At 42.0% G+C, this 25,379-nt stretch overlaps 3 protein-coding genes across 9 annotated transcripts; 1 reads left to right on the plus strand and 2 right to left on the minus strand.

The window, feature by feature from the left end:
• Positions 1 to 650: 650 nt before the first annotated feature.
• Positions 651 to 6,200, minus strand: cbx5 (chromobox homolog 5 (HP1 alpha homolog, Drosophila)). Its single transcript, XM_083769295.1, has 5 exons — positions 6,017 to 6,200; positions 5,148 to 5,349; positions 4,136 to 4,370; positions 1,984 to 2,084; positions 651 to 1,868 (listed from the first exon to the last, which is right to left on the minus strand). The coding sequence occupies exons 2-5, from the start codon at positions 5,276 to 5,278 to the stop codon at positions 1,727 to 1,729; spliced, it is 609 nt and encodes a 202-aa protein (XP_083625421.1). The 5' UTR covers positions 5,279 to 5,349; positions 6,017 to 6,200; the 3' UTR covers positions 651 to 1,726.
• Positions 6,201 to 7,311: 1,111 nt separating this feature from the next.
• LOC310861705 (heterogeneous nuclear ribonucleoprotein A1-like) lies at positions 7,312 to 12,686 on the plus strand. 6 transcript variants are annotated; one of them, XM_083769283.1, is made up of 13 exons: positions 7,312 to 7,444; positions 8,008 to 8,124; positions 8,774 to 8,920; positions 9,007 to 9,217; positions 9,306 to 9,392; positions 9,510 to 9,618; positions 9,697 to 9,770; positions 9,946 to 9,993; positions 10,110 to 10,277; positions 10,394 to 10,588; positions 10,691 to 10,779; positions 10,978 to 12,507; positions 12,592 to 12,686. In XM_083769283.1, the coding sequence occupies exons 1-11, from the start codon at positions 7,430 to 7,432 to the stop codon at positions 10,774 to 10,776; spliced, it is 1,257 nt and encodes a 418-aa protein (XP_083625409.1). In that variant the 5' UTR covers positions 7,312 to 7,429; the 3' UTR covers positions 10,777 to 10,779; positions 10,978 to 12,507; positions 12,592 to 12,686. The 6 variants fall into 6 exon arrangements, with proteins under 6 accessions (XP_083625409.1, XP_083625410.1, XP_083625412.1 ...); XM_083769284.1 differs by having other exon boundaries at positions 9,510 to 9,617; positions 9,699 to 9,770; positions 10,691 to 10,784; XM_083769286.1 differs by having other exon boundaries at positions 9,510 to 9,617; positions 9,708 to 9,770; positions 10,691 to 10,784.
• A 579-nt stretch (positions 12,687 to 13,265) lies between these two features.
• nfe2 (nuclear factor, erythroid 2) lies at positions 13,266 to 19,183 on the minus strand. 2 transcript variants are annotated; one of them, XM_083769444.1, is made up of 4 exons: positions 19,014 to 19,183; positions 17,185 to 17,253; positions 15,444 to 15,581; positions 13,266 to 14,608 (listed from the first exon to the last, which is right to left on the minus strand). In XM_083769444.1, the coding sequence occupies exons 2-4, from the start codon at positions 17,224 to 17,226 to the stop codon at positions 13,331 to 13,333; spliced, it is 1,458 nt and encodes a 485-aa protein (XP_083625570.1). In that variant the 5' UTR covers positions 17,227 to 17,253; positions 19,014 to 19,183; the 3' UTR covers positions 13,266 to 13,330. The 2 variants fall into 2 exon arrangements, with proteins under 2 accessions (XP_083625570.1, XP_083625569.1); XM_083769443.1 differs by having other exon boundaries at positions 17,185 to 17,257.
• Between the last annotated feature and the right edge of the window lie 6,196 nt (positions 19,184 to 25,379).

Consider the following 25,379-nt stretch of genomic DNA (forward strand, 5'->3'; position numbering starts at 1 on the left):
TTTTCCTACATTATACCACAAATATATTAGTCTCACATTGCCAGACTGTTGCCCCTCGCTATTTTCAAATGCATTTGGAGATTGTGGAATAATGTCTGGCTATGTGAGACTACAAATATATAAATGGTAGTGATGTTTAATTATCCTATTTAATACTGTATTTAAGTCAGAACAAGTGGTTTCTATGGTAGCTTACTTGTTTTAGACATGCTATTGAATGTATAAAACCTTAAAAGAGCTGACTTCAGTCATGTTAACATTGAAATACTTTATTAAAAGTTGACACTATAGTATACACGTTGGGAGCAAATTCTTCAAATCGACACAAGGAATGCAGAAGCCACTTCTTTTGTTGCAACTGACAAATGAAATTGAAGGATAAAAGACTGAACGATTTTCAACCCTGACTTAGTCCAGAGAAACTTTTTAAAAAGTGATACATTTGAAGGGAACAGTGTTGTTAGTCTTTAAACTTTTTATATTCTTGCAAAAGACCCAACTTGTGTTGGTCCACAATACTTCATTATAACATTAATGCAGAATGAATCCCATATTTCATAATACAAGTCTAGACTGTGCAAAGTAGGGTCCACTATGTCCAAATTGTTCATCCAAACATGAAGATGGGTAATAATGGAGATGGTCAAAGAGTGATTTCAGCTGTCTTTAATTTGTCAACATATCAAGGACGACAAATACTTAAATGGCTGTGTATGTCACCACTTAACACCATAAAAACAAGGAAATAATCTGTCAGAACCGTTAAAATGCATTACGGTTAAAAACAATGCTTTACTCGTGTTAGCCACAGGGTGGCAGTCTGATACCTGGCCATGAAGAATGCTGGTTTTAGTTTCCCCTGGAAATATGCAATGAAGATGGCTGTGACTGACCCAATGGTTTAATTATGAGACACAAAAAGTAGGGCTGTCAAACTACTACAAATTAACAGATTGATGATCATTCAAACTATGTCCCAAATGTTTCTGCATTTGTTGTGGAAATGGAAAGATAAATGACAGATGGTGGATATATACATTTAACATATGTGTATGGTGTATTCTTTATAACGAATCCAGTGTGGTACGATGCCTGTCTCACCCCGTTATCGTGCCATGTGATTTGAGCCACGACTTGTTTTTGAGCCCCATCCAGATAGGCTAGATGAGTGGATGCGATGTATGGGACAGGTCATCCAAGCATGCGTTCAAATGTTGTTAATAATTTCACAAGTTAACTCAGTTATTTTGACAGGCCTACAAAAAGTAGTCTTTTGACAACTACACCATGATTAAAAAAAAATGCTGCCCCAGTGAAGACTACATTCCAAGTTTCAAACATGACCCCCCTGTGCTTGTGTGTACCAAAGAAAAACCTTAATGACACAATCATATCCCATAGACACTAAAACTTCACGATAAAGACGGTTTAAACAAGTCAAAAGTTGAATACAAAGCAAAAGAAAAGCACAAACCCTCCCCACCCCAGTATCTCTCCCATGTCCATCGCGTTCCCATCATATTGGATCATTCTGGGCACCTTAGGCTCTCGTAACTGTTCCGTCACTTGAATATACAATGAGAGAGGCATGACAGGGACTGGGACAGTGTCCATTTGTGTGGTACAGCGGTTGGACATGGTCAATAAAAAGGATGAGCGGTTTGGGTGTGAAAATGTCTGTTGGTCCTGGAGCGAAGTGGACCATTCTCCTCCTGAGGTGACAAACTCACACACTCACAGCATCTTTCTCCTTCTTGTCGCTGTCTTCATGCCAGGTGAGACGCTCCTCGTAGAAGGAGATAACAATCTGTGGGCACTTACCATTGGCCTCTTTGGCAAGCACAAGGTCAGCCTCATCAGAGTCCTTCCTGCAAAGGATACAGATTACAGAAGCATCAGCTCAGTCAGCAAATAAAAATTAGACAAAAACACCAACATCCCCAAATGCTAATTTGGGACATCGACACATAAACCAAAACCTACCACTTCATAAGGAACATTAGGTCTCCACAGGAATCAGTGGCTCCGATTATCTTCTCTGGTTCGAGTCCTCTCTCAAAGCCTCGTGCAACCAGGGGCTCTTCCTGGAATACAAAAAGGGAAGAATCTTGTTAGCAAGTGAGTGGCACGGTGAAGTCTGATATCCTTTCAACCATTCGTGTTGTTCATAACCAAATTGAAGTGGCACAGATCAAAATATATTATCCCCATTTGGAGTTTGCTGTCCCCAAATTGTCAGTAGACAACTGCTACTGCTTGTATTTGTTTGGTTTCATGATCAAAAGTTTCAGGTCCAACAAATAAAAATATAGTTGCAATAGTAAATGGTATTTAAATTACACCAGATAAGTTTAAACCATTTTGACCATATAAATTGCAAGATGAGGATGCCCTCTGCCATTTTAGCTGTTGCTATCCAGCTATTATTCTAACTTTGTTTTTTCGTAGATTAACACCCTACTTGATCATACACTGTCACACAAAAACATAAAAAGTAGCAGATTTACAAGCTCGAAACTTCAAGCTTGTGAATCTGCTACTTTTAATGCTTAAAAGTAACAGTTTTGCAGTTTCCCAGCCGACAGACGACATATAGCAGTGTTAGGCAACCGATATCTAGCTCGGCAAATTATTTTGTAAATAATTTACAATATCGGAGTCCCACATGTGATTCTAAAAGTGGGGTCCAGGGTCCTTGCAGGGCTTCCAAGCTTAACAGAACTTAAAAAATGTCTGTTATTGGAGTGAACAAATGGCATTTGTACACCATGAGTTTGGGGTCCGTGACCTAAAATCATAGCAGGCGAACAGGCGATGGTCGAAAAGTGGTCGAAACAACTTGGCCCGAAAAGATACAAATAATTCATATTTTCGGGCGATACTGGGAAATGTTAAAACGTACTGTTACCATTTTGGAACTAACAACAGGTAATCTATCAAATCCTAATGATATTCATCCCTACTGAACAGGGAATCACTAATACGTGACCATGTGTCATAAATAAGGTTGGGCGATATGCCAAATTTTTTCAATCGCCAATCGTCTGTCTAAAAATCGGCGATTGACGATGTATTCGTGTCATTAAAGTAAAGTGAGAACAGCTCACTGCATGTCGCAAAAAAGGCAGATCTACAAGCTCTCAAGGCGCCGCGTCCTGCCTGTTTTTGCAGCTCTGTTCGCTACGCGTTGAGAGCTTGTAGATCCGTCTGTTTTTGCAGCACAACTGCGCAGCCAGGGTAACAAAATAAGAAATAAGTTTAGATGAAGTGGTTGGAAGTTGGAACGGACAAGCAGCTGCAAGCTAAGCTAACATCACAACCACTGGCTGGTGACAGTGTTAAACATGTAGCCTGCCTGCCCTAGTAACTTCTCCTGGAGAAGTCTTGCCTCCCCGCACCGGCGTCGGAGGCTCAGAGGGGCGCCCACATGCTGCTGCTGATTCACAGGCTCTGAAGGCGCCGCGTCCTGCCTGTTTCTGCAGCACCGTTCGCTACGCGTTGAGAGCTTGTAGATCTGTCTATTTTTGCAGCGCTGGCTAACGATCCCCGAGCGGCGCCTATACAGTATAGGCTCGGGGATCGTTAGCTTAGCTTAGCGTTGGCTTAGCGTGTAGCTACTGATTCAACACACTGAACTTCATCTATACTAACACTACCAGCCTGTTTTTTATTTCCCCCCCCCGACTTCACGGGTGGCGCATTGGGATTGTGATGAGACACGAGACAGCAGTGTGCATTCTGTTGTGACTGTATATTATTAAACTGCATGGGTCTGGACTCCGGACCGTAAACAACATGTAGGCTACAGTACAGTAACAGTAGCCTTCCTCGGCTCGGCTCCCTCGGCTCACAGTGAGCAACTGAGCATCACGGCTGCGGGGACTGGGAGTCGGGACCATACCATTATAACGGGAGGAGGGGATTTCCACCCGGCCGCTGTTACTACTTTGCTGGCCCAAATTGATTCTGATGTTGCGCACACTTTACAGGTTAAAAATCGTCCCGAAAAATCGCCTAATAAAAATATTCGGCGATTGGATTCGTATATTCGCGATTGACGATGTATTCGTATCGTCACCCAACCCTAGTCATAAAATAACATAATTTAGCCTTTTGCCACATCCATTTTCCTTACTTCTTTCTTCTTTTTGGCCGGCTTCGCCACCTCCTCCTCCTCCTCATCATCTGAGTTTTTCCTCTTGGTACTGGGGGTTTCTTTGGTGCGTCCCGAGGATGCCGTGCTAGCTTTAGATGCTCCTCCACTAGTGGGAGAGCTGGCAGCGGGGCTGCCCTTCTTGTAGGTTTTCATGAAATCAGAAATGAGCTCGGAACAGTCGAGATTCTTCTCTGGTTCCCAGGTGTTGTGTTTCCTGTGGGATTAGAAGTTATTAGAAGTAGAAAAAATCAACACACACACACACACACCCACCCACCCTGCAAGGTCATTTAAACCCCACCCCCTCCTCTGGGCTCACTTAGTCGCCTCCATACCGAAAATAGCCGATCTACAATGTGTTGCACTCGATATGCATTGTTTTTTTTTTTTTTTTTTTTTTTTTTTTAAGATATTTTTTTGCGGCTTACGCCTTTTATTGATTTTTTTAAGGGACAGACAGTAGGCTGACAGGAAACGGGAGAGAGATGGGGGGATGACATGCGGTAAAGGCCGTGTCGGGTCCGGGAGTCGAACCCGCGGCACACCGCGACTGGATCACCAGTCCGGTGCCCAGACCGTTACGCTACGGCCTGGGCCGATATGCATTGTTAAGCTTGTATATCATCTTCCTTTTTTCACTGGAAATGCACTGGCAGAATAGGGACACAAGTGTTTGAAAAGGTGCACAGCTACTGCTAAAGGCTAGACTGCACAGATGCAACTAGTCACAACTCCTTACAACAAAACACCTTTATAGCCAGTCCACACCAAAGTCCTTACAACTACCATTGGGGATAACATTTGCAATTGATTGAATACTTTAATAACAGTTTGCTGAAGAGATGACAGTACAGTTCAATACAAGGTCTGCTAAGAGGATTTTAAACCCCCAAAAGCCTATGGCTTGTTTCCATTGGGGTCCTTCATATTCAATTCAAAGTAAATAGTTGCATTCGTTTGTACTTGTAATATGAACAATGGGTCAACTTACTCAGAGTATCCCTTCCATTTCAAGAAGAACTCAACTCTGCCCTTCACCACCCTCCTGTCCAGCACTTTCTCGACCACATACTCCTCTTCCTCGGAGGACGAGGACGCCGCATCTTGAGACTTCTTTCCCATGGCGACAGTCGGCTGCTTTGCTCTGTACTGTATTAATTAACACAATTGCACTTCCGTGTACAGGAAGCAAACTGTACACACACACACACACACACACAGAGAGAGGTAGAGGGGGAAATACAGCATTAATGTTACATCCAAACCAGGACTGTGTTGTCAAGACGACGTCAAATCAACGCAAAATAAATAATCTAAAACTAAGAAGTGTTTATTATTGACTTACGCCGATCTGCTAGATGTGGCTAACTAGCAAACTCTTGCTAGCAACTGGCTAGCAAATGGATTCTTTTAACCCTAAAACGCTCGTTTACGTAAACCGCTAAACACCATATACTATAATAACGCGGAAATTGTGCAAAAATAAACAATCGTTACCAGAATTGAGGCCGAACTAACGTTACTAATTGGCACGTGGGGGGAAAAACAACCCTGCTGAAGAGAATTAGCTTAATAGGCTAGCACACAACCGCGCCAACAAAGCAGATGAATGCATATACTTCGTCGTATGAGTCTTTAAAAACACATCGCTCGATGTACCTCGATCTGGCTTAACCTGAGCAAAGTCTCGTCGACACTATTTTCAGTTACAAATCCGTAGTTTGTCGTCCCCGGACGCTCGTGCACGAAGACGAAAATAGCATTTAATAAACAAACGATACACAATGGCGCTGGCAGTGCACAACTACACGTTGCGAGGTTGATGAGCCTTAATGCAAAATCAAATTGTTTCCTCCTTACCCCTTTAGCGGTATGCGATTGTTTTGCTATGTCGAGCCCAAAATCAGCCACCCGCTTCTTCTTTGTATTATTTGACTGTTTGTTTCGTTTTTTTAGGCCCTGGGATGGAAAATGTAACTAAACAAGCCTGTGATGTGATGCGACTGCTTGCTTGTGGGTAAAAAAGCGCGCGGTAAGTACGCACAAAGAATGACACGCCCCTCTTCACGGTCCTCAGTCCATGACCCAGAAATGTCTTTGTCCCATAGCTCGGAGGGACATACATTTTTTTGTAAATGTGTGTAGCTGTGGTCTATGACTATATATGAATCAACACAAACTAAATACTTCCCCTCCCCTTTATTATTTAACTTTTTATTCAATCTTTATTTTGACACCTTGGTTGTAGAGAAAATCACCTCTTCCAAGAGCACAACGAAATCCAAGTCTGCATTTGGTGTTTTCAACAACAGTGCTCTACCAAACAAGTTTTCTATAATCTTTGATTAATTGAAAATGTATTTTCAATTTTCATTTCTGGGGTACATTTCAAACGAAAGAACAAGTCAATACACAAACTGCTACGAGGACGAAACCATGAAAAGCAAAACTTGTTTACATCAGGGTCCTCCATTTTCAATTAATCAGTCTGTATTGTGTTGTAAATGTTCTTCTATGTATGTATGTATGTACCGATATCTACTGCACTCTGATCCAACGAGAGACCTAGGGTTCTTGAGTATGTGATGGTGAACGGTGAAGACATGATTTTAGACAATATGCTACATTTTTTGGGGAAAATCAAAGCAATCCGTTTAACTTGAAAGGGGGTTGTGGGCATTTTTGATTGGCCGGCTATGACCACACTAGCTATGGGATCTGTACCATCACCATGAAATCATAACCATTTATTGTGTGTTCTTGTTGTTACTCATATGGTCATACTGCTGCACGCAGGGCAACACAACTGTGTTGAATAATAACGACTCAATAGAGTGGTAACATCTTGGAAGTCATGATGTCTCTCCACAGAGTTTAATACATAATAATATAGTGTTATTGTCCAGGTATCATGTATATGCTCTGGTACGGCGGTGTCACGCAAAGAAGAACCCGCTCGCGCAGTCCAGTCCTTCGGCTGGTAGCCATTTTGATCATGGCGTAAAATCTCCGCCCACTGAGTCAACATCGATGACGTGCCATTGGTCATTCGGCCGTAACTGACCGAGGTCTCCTCCAACCGGATTGCGAGCGGACGGTGACGAACGGGTGCAGCGGGAAGCGGCGGCCAATGGGAGAGCGCGCGAGGCGTATCTCTTGCTACATATTCTTGTTCTCGGGGCCACCGCCGGTGTCTTCTTTCGCACGCATCATCATCTAACCCACTGAGCGAACGTCCGACCAGCACAAACAAACAGCAAAAGGAAAGAAATCATGTCGAAAGGAGAAGTAAGTGTTGATTGCGCTTTATATTGTGATTTCCCCCCCGCCGCCCGGTTTTAGTCGGATTCGCTGCTTAATATGGTAGGTCTAAAGTGACCGCACGATGCAGCTAAACTGCCGTGCTATCATGTCGCATTTTCCGAGCAATGCATGCGAGGCCGCCATCTTAAAAGAGAGCCCACTAGGCCTCGTGGGCCTTTGTTCATGCTGTAATATGTTGTGAGGCAATTATTGCCTCGTGTTTTGGGCAACATACGATGGATTGGCAACATGAAAACTAATTCCTCGCTGTCCCGGTGAACATGGCTACGTTATTAGCATGCACGGGTGGATGTTTTAGCCCCGTTTACTGAGCCGCAATCTGGTAATGGCGGCCGCGGCTGCATCGATTTCTCCCATCGACACCCTGTCTTAGTCGTGTATTTGCTTTACTTAATTATTCCATTTTTATTGCTACGTGTGCCCGTGCAATGTTTTTTTTTCTAAATGGATTGCTATAATCCGGCTGACCTTTTTTGTTATCGGTCACGCTGCAAACAAGTTGTATTCATTCATTGTCTATTGTTTAGGCCCCGCGTGAACCGGAGCAGCTCCGCAAGCTGTTCATTGGGGGCCTGAGCTTCGAAACCACCGACGAGAGCCTCCGAGCCCACTTCGAACAATGGGGCACCCTTACAGACTGCGTGGTATGTGACTCATTTTGAACATTATCTCTGTTTCTGGGACTGCCTTTATACACTCAGTGCAGTAGTTTTCATTTTGAACCTTTTTCATATCGAGGCACATTATTTATTCGGCAATTCAGCCACGGACCACTATTTGATTAGATTTAGCCTCACAGACTCACAACTAAAGATTTGGCCCACAATTCATGGTGCATTTATGTGATACCATAGGCGTGAGAACGCCAGAACTGTAAAACGTAGAACAAAGTAATAATGTGTGTACTTGTTGTACATTTTAAGTAATGCAGATGTTCAACTCTTAAGCGTAAAATATATGGTCCATTTGGTTTAATTTTGCAGTCTAATCTAGTACGGGTACATTTGGTTACAAACTCCATTTAGCCAGTGGCCACTAGTTTAAAACCACTGCATTGTTTGGCAGGCTTATGGTATACACATACACAAGTAAGACGCGCAAACGCGGGGTGCTAATCGTTTACACATAATTGTGGGTACTTTGTAGCACAAGAGTTTTCAGAAAGCTTAGGTTTTATAGAATATGTTACTATGCAAGCCAATTATGCATAGCTAAACTAGTTTCCCCGGTTATTAACGGGTTACAATTGATACTGAGTATTGTATTGAATATATTTTTACTTCTCTACCACAGGTAATGAGAGACCCACAAAACAAAAGATCCAGGGGCTTTGGTTTTGTCACTTATTCCTCAGTAAACGAAGTCGATGCTGCAATGGATGCACGTCCCCATAAGGTTGATGGAAGACTGGTAGAGCCCAAGAGGGCTGTGTCCCGAGAGGTAATTTTTGCAAATGATCTTGTTTAATGTAATTTGATGATCGCACTGGCCGTGTCTTATGTTGCGGGTGTTATGTTGCCTCACAGGACTCGAGTCGACCGGGTGCCCATGTTACTGTTAAGAAGATATTTGTTGGCGGTATTAAAGAAGACACGGAAGAGTCACACCTGCGAGACTACTTTGAATCCTTTGGCAAAATTGAAGTCATTGACATCATGACTGATCGTGCCAGTGGTAAAAAGAGGGGCTTTGCTTTTGTGACCTTTGATGACCATGATTCAGTGGACAGGATTGTCAGTAAGTAGGGTCTTTGGACTAACCCATCAGTAAATTGTTAACAAGTGTGTTCAGCTTTGATCTAATGGTCTCATTCTTTGGCCCCCAGTCCAGAAATATCACACAGTCAACGGCCACAACTGCGAAGTAAGGAAGGCCCTCTCAAGACAGGAAATGCAGAACACTGGTATGGAAGGTGAACATTGCTACCACACATTGCTACCACACATTTCTACCACAAATTTCTACCACTGCTTGCTAATGCAAGTGTCTTTTGTATGTTTGTGTTGACACGTGTTCTGTTGTCTTCCAGGTCGCGGTGGAGGTGGTGGCAGCTTCGGCGGGAGGGGAGGTTATGGAGGAAATGACTTTGGTGGCGGCCGTGATGGTGGATACGGCGGCGGATATGGTGGGGGCAGAGGTACTTACTTGTAGGATCTTTTTAGTCTGCCACAAACGCTTGTATGCAATTGTGACTAACTGATGTGTTTTTTTTGCTTAGGAGGAGGAGGAGGAAGAGGCGGATATGGAGGTGGAGATGGTTACAACAATGGATATGGTGGCGGAGGAGATGGTAGGTTTTTATTTTTTTTAAAGTAAAACAGGCTTTTTGAATAACTGTAGTTTCTGTTCATGCTTCATTTGTAGTTTCTTTTCATGATTCATTTGTTTGGCTCTGCAGCACATTTGATGTGGAAATGCATGTGACTGTTGTGATTGTGATGTGTTTCCTGTTCAAACCTGTGTAGAGCCAATCAAACGGGATTATGGGGCAAAAGATCTGGATCAGGAAACGGGTATGCTACCTTCTGAAAAACTGGGGCTACTGGGAAAGTTGTGCACAGAGCTGGGAGGCTGCAGTTCTACATCGAGGTTGTCATGTGTACTTAATTGCATGGCATTTCTGTTGCAGGTGGCTATGGCGGTGGCGGATATGGTGGTGGTAACCGAGGCTACGGAGGTGGAGGCGGTGGTTATGGTGGAGGAAGCGGCGGTGGCGGCGGCTACGGAGGAAATGGGTATAATGACAACTACAACGGTGGCGGTGGTGGAAACTTTGGCGGAGGTGATACTACCCGTGGTGAGGCAATCTTTCATTTTCTTTTGCACATTTGTCAGTCTGGGGGGTGGGGGGGGCGTTTGTACTGTGCTCCAGATGGAGGAGTCCTAAAATTTATTTTCTCCTCTCGATTGTAGGAAGTTTCGGAGGAAGCGGTGGTAGTGGCGGTGGCGGCAGCGGTGGTGGTTACAACGACTTTGGCAACTACAACAACCAGTCGTCAAACTATGGCCCAATGAAAGGAGGAGGAAGCAGCTTTGGTGGCGGTGGGGGCGGCAGCAGCAGCAGCAGCGGAGGAGGTGGTGGTGGAAGGAATAGCGGCCCATATGGCGGTAGGTGTCACAGGAAGAATATCTGATATTGTACTGTTAACGTGACTTTACTGATACTGGATGTATGATGATGTACGTTTGTCTCGGCTCTCCTTTCCTCAGGTGGCTATGGAGGTGGCTCCAGCGGTGGTGGCGGCGGCGGATATGGTGGTGGTGGCGGCGGCGGCGGCTCTGGGCGACGATTCTAAACGGTGAGGTAAGTGTCCAGATAAATGCCTCGGGTTCACAGGTTTCCTAGTAGCTGAATCATGACAACCATAATTGAATGTAATGTAGTCATTATCAGGGCTTTATTGTAACTCGGATCCAAAAATGAATTCTCTGTGCATTCTCAGGATTATTCTAAGTCAGTGCATAGTTTAACAATGTTGTTCCATATTGTTCAACAGGACTGATTACTTAGGAGAGGAGAGCAAGGAGAGGAGAAGCGAGAGAAGTGACAGGGCAGCGGCAGGTTTACCTCCTAGATCTGCTCAGCCAAACAGTTGTGGCAGGTTTCAGCTGCTACAAGAAGAGATGTACATTAGAAAATCATGGAGGGTCTCCAGAACTTTTTGTCAACCAGGATTATTTTATATTTTTATGTTTATGGAAAGCAAGCATTCCAATGAGGTTTTATGTAGATTTTCTTTACTTTACTAGTCTGGTTTTATTTTATTTGTGTATCTATTCTGCAACTAAAAAAGCAAGTTGAAATAAACCACCTTCAGTTTTTTTTAAAAACCACGAGTGTTCTTTTAGGGGTCGGGAGAGGGCGGATGGGGATTTGTGTCAGAATATGTTGGATGCCACACACAGTGGTAATTATTTGCACTTCAGTTGGGTGTGAAGTTTGTGTGAGAGCCCCCCCATGTTCAAACGAGTGAATGGTGAATTCTTGGACAGTAATGGTGGTTGAGTGAAGAGGAGTAAGGTGCATAGGGTCAAACCAATGCATTTGCAATACTGAGGAGTAGAGCACAGATGCATTCATCTGAAGGGCCCCATCACTTGCACCGACTCCAGAGTTGTTTCGAAAGATCATCCGGACGAGGCTAGCTTACATGCGAAGTCTTTTGAGGCTAGCCATGGAAGCCAGCTGAGGGTGAGAAGTAGCAAAACCATCGCCAGAGAAGCAGGGGGAGAGTGAGAACAGAAGGTATGTAAGACTAGCAGGCTTCAGCCAACAAATGGCTTTAAAGCTGACTGTAGGACAGGTAAGACTGGACTTCTCAAATACTGTTAGTCTTATATTTAATTTATGTTCTCATTTTTTATGTTCTGTAGTTTGTAGTAGGCTCTGTAGCACACTAATGGCTTGGACCTTTTGTGCAAACGAATGTAACTATTAATGGGCTAAACATAATGTAAGGTGGCCCACAACGTCAGTCGTGTGTTAGAGAGGTGAAAGCAAATGCATTAACTGATAACGGAGAACTGTTGCATTGGGAGGAAAAAGTTGGCAATTCCATTTACCAACTGAATATTTTTGTTGGATTATGTAGTTGGGACAAACTGCAGTTGAAACAGACTGTACGATTGGTCAACATAAGGTGGTTTGTAGAAAAGCAAAGGTTTAGAACAGATTCTTAAATGTGAGCTCTAGCTGCGGTGATGTGAATTAGGCTTTCAGAGTTTCATCCATTATTCTGTCCCGAAGCGGTCTGATTTTTCTAGATGAAACTGTCTGGAAAGTGAACAGGTTTCTTTTAATGGATTTGCTTTTGAATAGACCTTGTAGGGCCACCGTAATGCATGCTGCAAACGGCAATGACGGGCGACTCGACATTTGACACATTTTCAAGGTTTACTTTATGGCATGCTAATTTGTATTTCTTCTGCTTTACAGGGGGAAAATCACACTGGTCTGAGGACCTTCCATGTTCCACACTGTTCCCTGTGATTCTTGAAGTCGGCAACTTGCTGCATTCTTAAAAAAGGTTTGCTGAAAGTGCAATCAGAACCTTGTGCATTATTTAATTGTGGAGAAAAAACATTGCATTGACATAAATCTTCTGTCATAGGATGCCTGGACAAACGATGGAGGTGTTTTTACTACTGAAGACTGCTGTGCAGTTTTTTTTAATACATTTTTATAATAAAGCATTTTTACACACTCCTTGTTTGGCTTAATATGACTGTAAACATGCATTGTTGCAAACTTACATTGAACCATACAGGTTCAAATGATGAGGCAAAATATTTCACTTTAAAATAAACATTATAAAAATATATATAGAAGTAATGGTAAAGTCACAACCCTCTCACACAGAAGGATAACCATATTGTCACTAGAACAAAGGATTGGTGTTTTCAATGCTCTGTTACAAACATTTTTGAAAGTGGTCATAAGTCAATGGTTTTGAAATGGGTTTTGAGTGCCCAGGAGGAATGTACGTTTTCAAAAAATAATCCCAAAGATGGCACAATGTTAATCATGTTACATAATAGACCTAAACGTTTTTGGTGAAATGAAGAAATTATTTTGGATTGTTTTAACCCATTGATGCCTGAGGCCGAATCTGGGAACGCCTTCTAGGGCCTGACCTAAGGTTTCTGAAAACCTTCAAATTCTGATGATTTTTTTAAAAATAGTTATGTTGCTACATGTATAGCAATAGCTGATGAGACACAGAGAGCGCGCCGGCATCAAGGGTAGAACAACGTATACGTTGCACCAGGCGTCAATGGGTTAAGAAGGCAAAGATTTGGAACTGCTGCAATTTAGATGGCAAGGTATGAGTCAATCCTGTGAAACTAGCATTACTCTCCCTGCAAAGCTGTGTGTGGTACTAGGTAGATCTTGCCATCAGGGGTCTGTTGTAGAGAGTATTGGTCTATTGAGTAAGGTTGCCCCTCCTCATCCCGCAAGTGAGAGAACACTTCTGCATAGAGCTCTGTGAGTCTGCATTTAACATAGGCCAGGCTATGCTGGAAATCAAGCCTTTCCTGTGCCAGGTGATCTCTCTGAGCCTGTAGCTGGCCCAGTTCTCCCTCCAGGTGAACTATGTTGTCCATCTTCCTTTTCCTACAGTTCTGGGCTGCCACTTTATTCTTTCCCCTCCTCCTGATGTCTCTTACCAGAGCCAGCTGAGAGTCATTCATAGTGTATTGGGTCAGGAGCTCGTTAAAGTCATCCACTGGCAAGTTGATGATCTTTTCCAATGGGAAAGGGATCTTCAAACTCCGAGCACGCCGCTCATCTCTGCTCAGTGGCGTTGCAGCTGAGCTGTTCCCCTGCTGTGTCTTACTGTACAGGCTATGGTGTGAGCTCCCTCTGCTGGACACTCCAGAATCACTAAAACACAGGTCACTCAAGGCACCAATTGGACCGTGTTGCTGTTTCAGTGATGCTGGAGATTGAGTGGCTTGGGTATGGTGGGATGCATTGGGTTGAGCTGAGAAGTAAGCTGAATGTGCTCCTGAGTATGTGTAAGTGTGGGATTGGGTCTGATAGTTCATGGCGTATTGGAGTTGTGCCCGACTAGCTGGCTCAGTCATGTCCGCCTCCCTGTCACTAAAAGTTAAGCCTACATCTGTGTTCTGGAATGTTTGCATGCCGGTCGTGGGATTATCAGGGGAGGCAAGCGGTGGACTAGAGCCAAGAGACAGGCCAGAATCTGACTCCAAATCATCTGCCGAGGAAGGGTGTATGTTTTGTCCGTGGAGAGCACCCAGTATGTGTCGATTAAGACCCTGAGAGAGGCAGATGTTGGGTTTCCTGTGCCCTTCACTGGTACCCGACATGTTCATCTGCTCCATGAGTGAGTGTTGCGGAGGATGAGCAGTGGGCACAATCCTAGGGTTGAGCTGAGAACCGCAGTGCCCGTACATGGCCTCTGTACTGCTTAAAATACGGTGACGGGCAGGCACCACTTCAGAGTAAGAGCCCTCACAAGCAGCTACAGGATTTAGCTCACAAGCTGTGGGGAGGCCTTCAGAATGGGATTGGGACAGGCCGTATCCTCCCATAGGGATCACAGTCTCCATGGGATGGTACTGTGTCATCTCATAGGAGCCTTGACTGGGGACTTGAAATTCCTGTAAAGAAAATTAAGACATTTTAACTGACTGCAATTTTCATGCAAATCACTGGGTATTTACATAGAGCTCACAAGGAAATAATTATGTAATACATGTAACCCCTGAGTTAATTAGTGGGATAGGGTCTCATAATTCATACTTTGTCTGGCTTGCCAAAGCACACAGTTAAGCCCCACTTCAACATGCCACCCATAGCTTATGCAGGGCTCGCTTAGGTGTGATCAAATTACACATGGAGACAGATGGCCATTGTGCTGTGCAGGGGGCTGCCAGCAACATACAGCACTTGCCCCCTCTCCCTGTCTCTTTATTCAGCCATCACTCAATTGACTCATTGTTGCCTACATCACCTGAGTGTAAGTTTTAAGAGAGCATCTGATCAAAATGTCTCATTGTATCTTTTTGCTTTTACCAACTTTATTATAAATTAGCATTATTCCATGAGTATAATTTACTTCTATTTTTCTTCGATGGAATTATGAGGAGAATACAAATTAACCCCAGGTTAATTTACAAGCCACAAGCTTATTGAATTTAAATCTATAGACAAACCATTTGCAAATGTTATCGAAATGTTATGCACCAGCACCACCATGATAACACCACATAACGTTTGACATTGCATTTTGCATTTTAGAGTCAAGTAATTTGATGGCAATATTTTTGGTAAACTTATACAGAGGTTGCTCTATATGAGTCAATGAAATTACTGCTATGGTCAGTGTCTCAAACTGAAAATCGCATATCTACAAGTGTAGTTTGCTACTATCGGTGCAAGACAAGATGCACAACTAAGTATAAAGTATAAATCAGGTCAAATTGTGGCATTTACCTGCAGCTCTGTGATAGCCATCAGCTCCTGCCAAGCCAAATCCATATCTGTGTCCTGGGGGCATCGATAAGACCGGGCTCCAGGGAAAGTTGTGGGCATGGACACTCCACCACACAGCCTGCCTGGGTTGCCTAATACCTATGAATAATGAGGGAAATGGTTTACCATTTAGTGTATAAAGGTTATATGTAATTATAAATGTATTAAACATTGCTCCTCTATTTTCCACCTCTTAAAATTCTAAGGGCTCCATTAAGCAGTTCAAATAATATTACTAATCATATTGCAGTTTTATGAGCTGGGGGCGTGTGGTATGTCATATTGCAATTTTGGGCATGTTAAGAAGCGCTTTCGACACCCTGTGGATTGCGCAAAACGGCCTTGAATTAGTCATGGGTGTGTTTAAGGAGTGTTTGAGATGTACCCAATCAACATGTCCGTACTATTCTCTTTACCAGTCAGCACTTTGGGGATCGTGGTATTACATTTCTTCAGGCTGGCACCATAGAAGACATGACATGACGTTGTCACATTTGGGTTAATTATTCCTATTGCACTGCATGCTGTCACCTTTATGCCTCAACATAATTTGTTTCTATTGAAAAACACCAGTAAAATAACGTTTATTATATTTTATTTCATTCAAGTCATGATGAAGGAATGAGTTGAATGCTGCTGCTTAATGCAGTGCCTGTGGCCCCGATGGTATATGGTCTTCGCTCTTAGCATTTTATTGAAGAAGACTTGAATCGGGTGTGATACAGCATATGAAAGCAAACTTCCCAAGGATTATGGAGATGTTTTTATTTATTTTTAAGGTTGAGAAATGAGTTATGGCCGTTTCTAATCTCAACATTTTACAAAAAAAAGACAAAGAGGCTGTTGCCATGTCTCATAGAAACAAGTAAATAGGTCTATAAAAATAAGCGCATATAACAGGGGTCTGTAACCTATTTTAAATGAAGTGCCATGTTTTTATTTTCTAGATAGTGAGTCTGCCATATCCAGATTAATTTTATTGACACCACATTAAAATAAAAAAACATTTTGATTGTCCACAAATATAAAGTTCTTCCTTCTTTTTAAATATGTTCTTGCACATTGTTATAATGATCATTATATATATCCCCCTGCAGTCAGAGTTCATAGTTTTAATGAATGAATGTGATGCATTGTGAGCTGGTATAGATCTGCTATTTTCAAAAGTAATCTTGGAATTTTTTTTGGATTAGCCGTCCTTAGTTGGGCAAATGCATTCATCTGGGGATCCTTGACATGGGAATGTGCTGTGTGAGGATCACTGGTTTAAACAACATTAGGAGAAAAGCCCAAATAACCACTTTAGAAACAAGAAAAGCAACCACAACGCTTAAGAAGCCGCTTATAATAAACAGACATGGCAACACTCCAGCAGCCTCCCAGAGCCGCTCAAGTGTAAAATCAAACAGTGCTTTTTGCGTTTAAGAGGTGGTCAGACCCACGTCTAATCGTTATGCGCTGAGTGTTTTTAGGTCAAGGGGCTTAATAGCAAATTGCGCAAAGCGAAAAATAATTAACATATGGACACTCCCACAATGCTAAAATATTCATGCAGGAACGCCGTATGCCATATGTGTGTGCTTTCAACACGGGCCGATATGCCTTTCATTATACGATTGTGCGCAGAGCGAGGGCAATTTATGTATTACCCCATTGTAAAACGGATCTTCAAAATGGCACCCTAAGTCTTAGACAGACCTACCTCACAGGTTCTCCTCAACGCATAGTTGGCTGCTGAACACATTCAGAACTGGCTCTTGATGCATAAGATCTTCCTTGAGAAGAAAGAAAATGTCATGTTACTATTGACTTTACTCTAAACTCATTCTGAAAGCACAGCCAAAAGGAACAATCTCATTATTCGACCTCATTACGCATGGCACTAAAGATACAATATATAATATAAAATATAACTCTTAGACCAATTGGTGCTAAATAAATTACAGTATTTTGGTGTGAGCTTTAGGAATGCATGCAGGGTACAGTTCCGTTGGGTCGGCTCCTCCCATCAGCTGTGCTGTGGAGCTATGCCAGCTACTGATAAGACAATCTTCTGGAAAACAGGCTGGGGCCTTGAGACAGCTTTGGAAAGGTTTGGCGTGTGGCACTCAGACATCAGACATGTTTTCATTTTAATTTCAGTTGGCCTAGTTCTGACCATGTAAAACAGCACCTCCACCATGTTAAAAAGTAGTATCCCAACTTGCTCTCAGACGTTTCTGCCTCAATTAAAACGGTAGAACATTTGTACAGGCAGGGATTAAGATGTCTCTATTTTATAAGATACAGCTGAGTCTAAAGTTATGGTCTCTATCAGTATTGATGACAGATCATATGGAAGATAATTATGGACACTGTCTTGTCCAAACTTGTTCTGACTATGAAATATGAGTAATTCTAATGGAAGTTACCCAGCAAAGATATCAGTCTGCTGTTTGACCATATAGCACATCTAATTATAGGCTCTTGGTTTTGATCCGCAGGTAACATGTTAATGGCCACATATGTATTGAACATCCCATTTACCTATTAAAACCGGGAAAGCATCAGTGTCATTTTAGAAAAAAAATTCAGTTATTCAAGCTCACCACTCACTGCATCTGCTATTTTCTGAAATACATTTTTGAATAATTTAGAATTTATTAACAACTATTCTCTTCTGAGGGTCCCTGGCACAAAACCTTTTTCAGAGGGGGGTCCGCAGCCACATATGTATCAATTTGGGGGTCCTTGTCACGAAAAAAGTTTGAGGACAACTAATTTAGAAGGCATTTGTAGAATCGGCCTCAGGTCTTACTGGGTTAAAAGACAGATATTCAGGTCCAACATTGCTTCTAAAATATATTTAAGATGTTTATTCCTTTTCCACTGCTGCCTACAGGAGCACGGAGATGTTTTAAGAAGCTTGTTATTCAAATTTCGTAAGTAAGTCAGACACAGAACATGTATTCCCCATAGATCCCACACTAAGTAATAGTGTATTGTCTACAAAAGCCCATGCTTGTGGTTTTAACTCATGTCTTTTGTTGTCTTTGTGGTGAGTTTCCTAAAACAGTATTTCCTCTACTCTTTCTAAGAGGACAAAGTAGACAGTCACTTCTCCAGTCATGTTGATGCTCTGGCCCAGCTGTCAGTACAGTAGACGGAATGGTAAAAATAATAATTATTAAAATAATAAGTCTGCAAAGTGAATAAATGTTGTGATGATGTTGCAATATATTTGTTGAAATGAACAGCAAACTTGAAGGCTGTAATCTGAATTGTATTGTCCCATATGTGAATCCAATGAATGAAAAATTAAACAAACAGCATGTCTATGTTAAATATTGTTACATGTTTACATGTTTATTTATATAACTGAAGCTTTACATTTCCGAAATAACATTTTTATTTAATTTAGTTTGACTTTTATCTAACAGAAATAATTAAAAAAACATTGTCATTTCTATCAAAGTTGTAAGTGCGCAACTTGATCTGCAAGCAGAAAGAAAACAGCAGGCATTGAAATCTGTAGGATGTGAATGAACATACCTGAGCAACATTCTAGCCGTCTTCAACAGGTGAGGAGATGAAAAAGAAAAGAAAACTTCAGATGTGAAACATAATCCTAGTGGTAGATTGGAAGAGGCAGAGTAAAAATGACTATAACCAACTTGTAACGGACCACAAGAAGGACTAAATGAGCACCCCTTCCAACTGTCTGTCCCTCACTGACTCTTGTCTCTCTCTGTTCAGCTACACACACAGCCACCGGCATAAAAGGGAAGGCTCAGCTACGACAAATGCAATCTTCCTGTAAGGCACCCACACTGCGCTTTTTTGCACTCGCCTCCTTAATAGCACACTTGCACCCCAACCCTGAAATTTCCCTTTTCTCCACATGAAAAACCACAAACCAACAGTCTGACATACACCAGAGCAATCATTCTATATGTCTCCATTCAAATACATGTATGTTTACATACGGGAAAAGATGTATCAACAGTGTGTCTAATTAAGTAATGTGTAAAGAAATCCTTTAGGGTTAAAAGTGTGAGTAAAAAGCTATAGTTGATGGAAGACAAACCGTACAAGAACAGTAGTGTCCTCACACATCCTCCCAAAATGAAAGGTATGAGGCGTCAGGTGTGTGATGTGTGGAGCACCTGTAGTTAAAGCTGGCATTGCAGTGAGGGCCCTGTTCAAGCGGGGGTGGGTTGGAGACTGGATTGGGACTTGGTTTAGTAGGGATGGAATGTACACCTCCGACAGGTAAGAAAGACCACATTGTTCCTATATCTGGCAGAGTAACCACCAAGGGAGAGAGAGGAGCAGGGGGAGAATGGAGGGGAGCATGTCTTACATAGCAAGTGACCATTAAAATCCCTCACACACAAAAATCCCCTCACTGCCCTGTTCTGGAGCTTCATGAACAGTAAGAATACACAAAGGCAACAAGTTATGTAGAACTAGTGTAACAGCATTGACTTGGTTAATTATGGTGGAGATGGAGAGATCCATATTATTCATTCAGTATCATTGATTATATTGGTATTATATTTTCAATATAGTGATGAAACTAGAGTATAACAATGATGATTGTTGGACTAGCCCTATTCAAGACAAGTCCCTGTATATACCTTTGCAAAAGCATCATCGTGATTTCTGATACATACAACTCTACGTACTACTTTTTAGTAGTCCTGTGATTATAATGTATCTTAATTATCTTGATTGTTCCAGTTGAAACAGAACAAAGCAAAGCTAGAGTATTGTTATTGTTGATTTCTTGTTTTCCAAAGCATAGCATGAAATTCACACACACACACACACACACACACACACACACACACACACACACACACACACACACACACACACACACACACACACACACATATATGAGAAGTAGGATGTCAAATACAGATTACGTTTCACGCACGCACAGACAGACAGACAGACAGAGCAGAAACCTTATATCTCCATACCTATTTCAACTTTTCAGGTTTTGTTTTTTGTAAATTAATGCCATACTTCGTCACAGAAGAGTGTCACAAAAAAGTTGTGAAAATAGCAGATCGGCTACATTTAACTATTTTAAGATTTTTAAAAGACAAATAAAATACAGGTTATTTTGAAGAATATGAAGAGTATTATGAAGAATGCAGAATTACAACACTGGAAACTGTAACCACAATTTGTCATGCAGGTAATAACTTTGATTAGATGCTGTGTATATTCAACAGAAATGAGGTCATGGAAAGTGTCGTCTGGTCTGTGACACTGTCAGATCCCACTAAAGCACAGATTATGATGTTTTGTGTCATTGTTCTAAAATGGGGGGGAAAAGTAGGTGGCTGACAGAGTCAAGAAAGGTGGATGTCTACCAGGAATCAGAGAAGGGACTTCCCAACCAAAGTTCCTTGCACCCAGCCCCCTACTCAACCACCGCCAAAGACTGCCTATAAGAGCAGCCTGTTATTACTGCGACCACAGTGGTTTCAATTCTGGACACAGTTCCCAGGTCAACGCCCACGTTCTCAGTGTGTTTGTTTGCTTCAATTAGTTTTTGACATCTCTTTGACTTTCGGCTTGGCTTAATTTCTGAGGGTCTTGGTTAATTCTGTGCTTCGGTGGTACGAATTATTACAGTTATATCCTCTTACTACTGTACTTTAGATGCATGGTTCTGTGCACTTCTCAAGGTCTGCTCAAGCTCTTTTACTGTACATGAACACCCTCAACTAAGGGCTTGATCCGACCCTGGTGTCATACGCTTTTCTTTATGGCATGGAGCCGTCTTGAAGAAGACCTGTGACTGTGTGTCTGGGATTAATCTCACAAATCGCTGGACCGATCAGCGCCAAATGTCTTGTGCACATTGCCAGTAGGCCACAGAAGTACCTCCACCACATTCTACTTCACATACTTAAATTAATGGAAATAAACCTTGACAGTTGTATCAGCCTGTGTTTAGTGGATAGTTAGGGATTAATTATGTTTGGTTATGGGGTTTTTGCCACCCTCCCCATGTCTCTTGTCGCCATGACATTTTCTCATTAAAGATGGAGGAATGTGGTATTTGAGGTCTTGTTTTACCAACCAGAAAGCATGCTGTATAATACACTAATGGAAAAACGACCTTACCGCTAAACAAAATGAGTGTATTCCTTTGGTTGTGGTATCAAGAGGGGAATATTTTTGGAGTCAGCTGCTGGGAAAAGAGGAACAAGATAGCCTACAGAGAGGGCGGATGGATGACTGAGTAATTTTGTACTTTTATCCATGGCCTCATTGATTGTATTACCCAGATGCAGATTGATACGTGTTAATGCACAGATAAGTGAAGGTGTTGATATAAAAGTGTTTCTACTTTTCACCTCTGTGGTGATTTGTCTGCTTCTGTTTTTTATTCGATATAGCTTCATTTTCTATTCCTTGAAATGATAGTTAGTGTGGACAATAATGGGTTATATACCTTTGAATGTGATGTAGATTGTTTTGTGACATTGATTGTTATGTAATTGTTGAGCGGTTAGGCTGATTGGCCGTGTCTGTATGTACAGTCAGTATGTATGTCTGTCTGTTTGGGGTATGACGCATTGAACCCTGCAGTTGACTGGGGTCGCATACAAGTCACACACTGTGATCAGCCTAAAGGGCCATTCACACTGAGCAGTATAACTATAACTGCAGCCAGCTGTGTTGTTGAGTAGCCTGCACCGCTCAGTTCACATGGGTGTGATTTTATTAATTATGATTGACAGTCTGTGGTCGCTATAAAATGACGTGTATGTGCATGTCATAGCTATAGGACCGTGATGAAGGCTTCATAGCCTGTTTTACCTAAGCTGAGCAATGCTTTCTGAACAGAGTGCCTTGGATTCTCTTTGAGTTCACCCCTTTTTTCCACTTGGATGATTGTCAACCCACTACCATAGGGGAAGGAACTATCTATCTAACTAACTATCTATCTCTCCAACGAGCACCTGTTTACAGTTACTTACTGATAGTGATAACCATACGGCCCACGCAGCGCTTCTTCTTTTTATTCAACTGTGTTTCTACCGATGTTCCATCCATCATGATGCTTGTTGATGGTGCACGAAACAAATGAGGAACCTCAACCTGCAGCATCATTGTTACGAAATTCTCAATCATTATCTTATTTCCAGTCTGAGATAACATGTGCAATGTCACAATGACTTGACTTGACGTGTGTGTGTGTGTGTGTGTGTGTGTGTGTGTGGTGTGTGTGTGTGTGTGTGTGTGTGCGTGCATGCGTGTGTGCACCTGCAGCTCATGCATATGCATCTACACTAGTATGCATGTGTGTACAGCCATAGAAGTTAATACTGGTGGTTTATGCAGAACCAGAGAGAGAGAGAGAGAGAGATGGCAGGGAAAGGAGGATGTCGGGTGGTGGAAGCTCTGTCTAATGCTGATAACAGCAGGGAAGGGAGCTACCAACTGTGGTGTGTTTTTTTTTCTGTGGGAGCAACTCATGTTATCACATTGTCCCTTCATCTTCAGCCTCACCCTCACATCAATTTAGTCAATTTAACAATTTACGTACCTTCACTGAGATAAGAATTAGGGCCCCTGGGCACGTGCCCAAAGTGCCCATATGGTAGATCCGGCCCTGCTCAAAGTGGGTGCCGTCACTGCCATGACACTAGGGCAGGTGTTTTCAACTGATTGTGAACCAGGGACCAATACCCTGACTTAGAATCAACCTGGGGACCACTATTGTGTTGGGTGGGGATATGGGCTAAGATTAGTGCTTTTGTAAGTTAACACTTAAGTTGCTATGCATCCCATGTGTATACATCCCACTGTTTCTCAACTGTTGACTACTACTAGTAAAATGTCCTAATAATAATGACTCAACCAGACAATCCGGTGCACACACCTTCTTGAGATTCTAACAATTTTTTTCTGTTGAATTTCTTGAACTCCAACTTGTCAGTAAATGACTACATGGATGGACTCATCATAGGTCACCAGGTCATTCAGTTCACGGTTTCTCAACTAGTTTTCTAGAAACACGGTTTATTTTCTCAACGGAAAGAACATTTAAAGCAAATCAACAAATCCTACATTACTAAATGCATGGTCAGGGACCACATTCAATACCTCCACGGACCACCTGTTGAAAACCCATGCACTAGGCCTAGGGTGCCTTGACGGTTGAGTCCAGGGGTGCCTCAGTGCACTTTAAGAATATTTGGAATTCATCACTTTAACTTTAAGTCTTTTTTTGATTGATTGAAATATTTATTAACAGTTTGCAGAATTACAGTACATTTCAAGCACAAACTCAATACAAAGACTGTTAACTGTGAGTGGACAACCCAATTAAGCATTACACTTGTTTACAACAGGGTCCACATTGTTCAATTCATCAAAACATTTAGAGACATACAAATAGACACTTCTATGTAGCTAAAGAACAGAACAGGAATTCATCATATAGGAAGCAAAAAGGGAAAAGATACATATACAGTGAGGGGAAATGGGGAGGGATTCAGATTTTACAGAGGCCAGTTTCGAATTGCAGCCATCCGTAGGTGCCCTTTGAGAGCGGTTTTGAAGGAGTCAAGGGATTCACATGTCTTAATGACTGTTGGTAGGGCGTTCCACATTTTGGTGGCATAGGAGCGAAAATAATTTAGTCCCTTGTTTGTGCCGAATCTGGGTTGTACATGGTTTGTTGCACTCCCTCTGGTGTTGTGGGTGTGGACTTCGTTTACATTAAGGAAGTATTTAGACAGGTACATGGGTATCTTGGTGGTGTAACGAATCTTGTGGACCAGACCCATTGCGATACTTAGTCAAACGGACCTGAGTTGAACTGTACTTGGTGTGTTCTTCTTCAATATACACCAAATCTCTTCGCCAAAAGTAGTATCTAGTCTTCTATTTTTGTGAGTGTTCCCCCCGGCCCAGAATAGGCAAGTGGTTAAGGTTTGTAATGGAAAATGGATACGTTTTCATCATGACATCTTAGGAGGGAAATAATTACCGTAATATGTCATAAATGTAAGGTGCTAATGTGCTATAGGCCAATAAAGTACACAGAGAGGATTTTGTGCACATCTCTTGCCTGTATCTCTTGCTGGATGTCAAGGCCATCAAAGAGGAAGAACAAACATCCGCACGCTAGCAGTGTTCACGCCTTCAAGAAGAGGCTGAACAAACACCTCCTCAGTATGTGACTGTAATCCCACAAAGCTCAAGGACATTCATCCAACATTCGGTTTAGACATACTGTACGCCTGACTGAGTAGCTGCAGATCATTGATAAGCTCTTTGAATGTATTTTTCTCATAGTCTGTATATCTGATTAAGCTTACTAAAAAAAATAAAAATAAACACAAAGTCTACTGTGGAGCTCTAGAAACAAGTGTGTGCGGATGTTTCTTCTTCCTCTTAGGTGCTATAAAGTAGCAATAATAATTCAGGGGTGCCGTGGATGAAAATAAATCTTATTCATAGTAGGGGTGACCTGAGCAAAAAAAGAAAGTTTGAGTCTATAGTGCATGAGTTATCCCCTCGTGACTACAGGGATAAGTGATGACCAGAATCACTTCAGGTTTTGAATTATGGGAATAAATACATAAGCACATAAAAATGGCCCTGTAAACATGAAGTTGTATGAAATGTAAGATTAACCTTTCTGTGCTGGTAAAGGGTGTATGTTTCCTCCCAGGCTTCCAAGGGTAATTTTGAAATCTTTGTGGTTGAATTGTGTAAACATGGTGCGGCGTTGCAAAATGTCATGGTTGCCCACAATACTGTTGCACATCATAAGTTACAGTTGTTGAATTTTATCAGTATAGGCTACTAGACCATTTGTAGTGCAATAGTGATTAAAATTATAATTTGAATGCAAATGTATCTAAAAAAAAGAGATAG

This window comes from Protomyctophum parallelum (assembly GCF_964188405.1).
Source record: "Protomyctophum parallelum genome assembly, chromosome: 7".
Taxonomy (NCBI): Eukaryota; Metazoa; Chordata; class Actinopteri; order Myctophiformes; family Myctophidae; genus Protomyctophum; species Protomyctophum parallelum.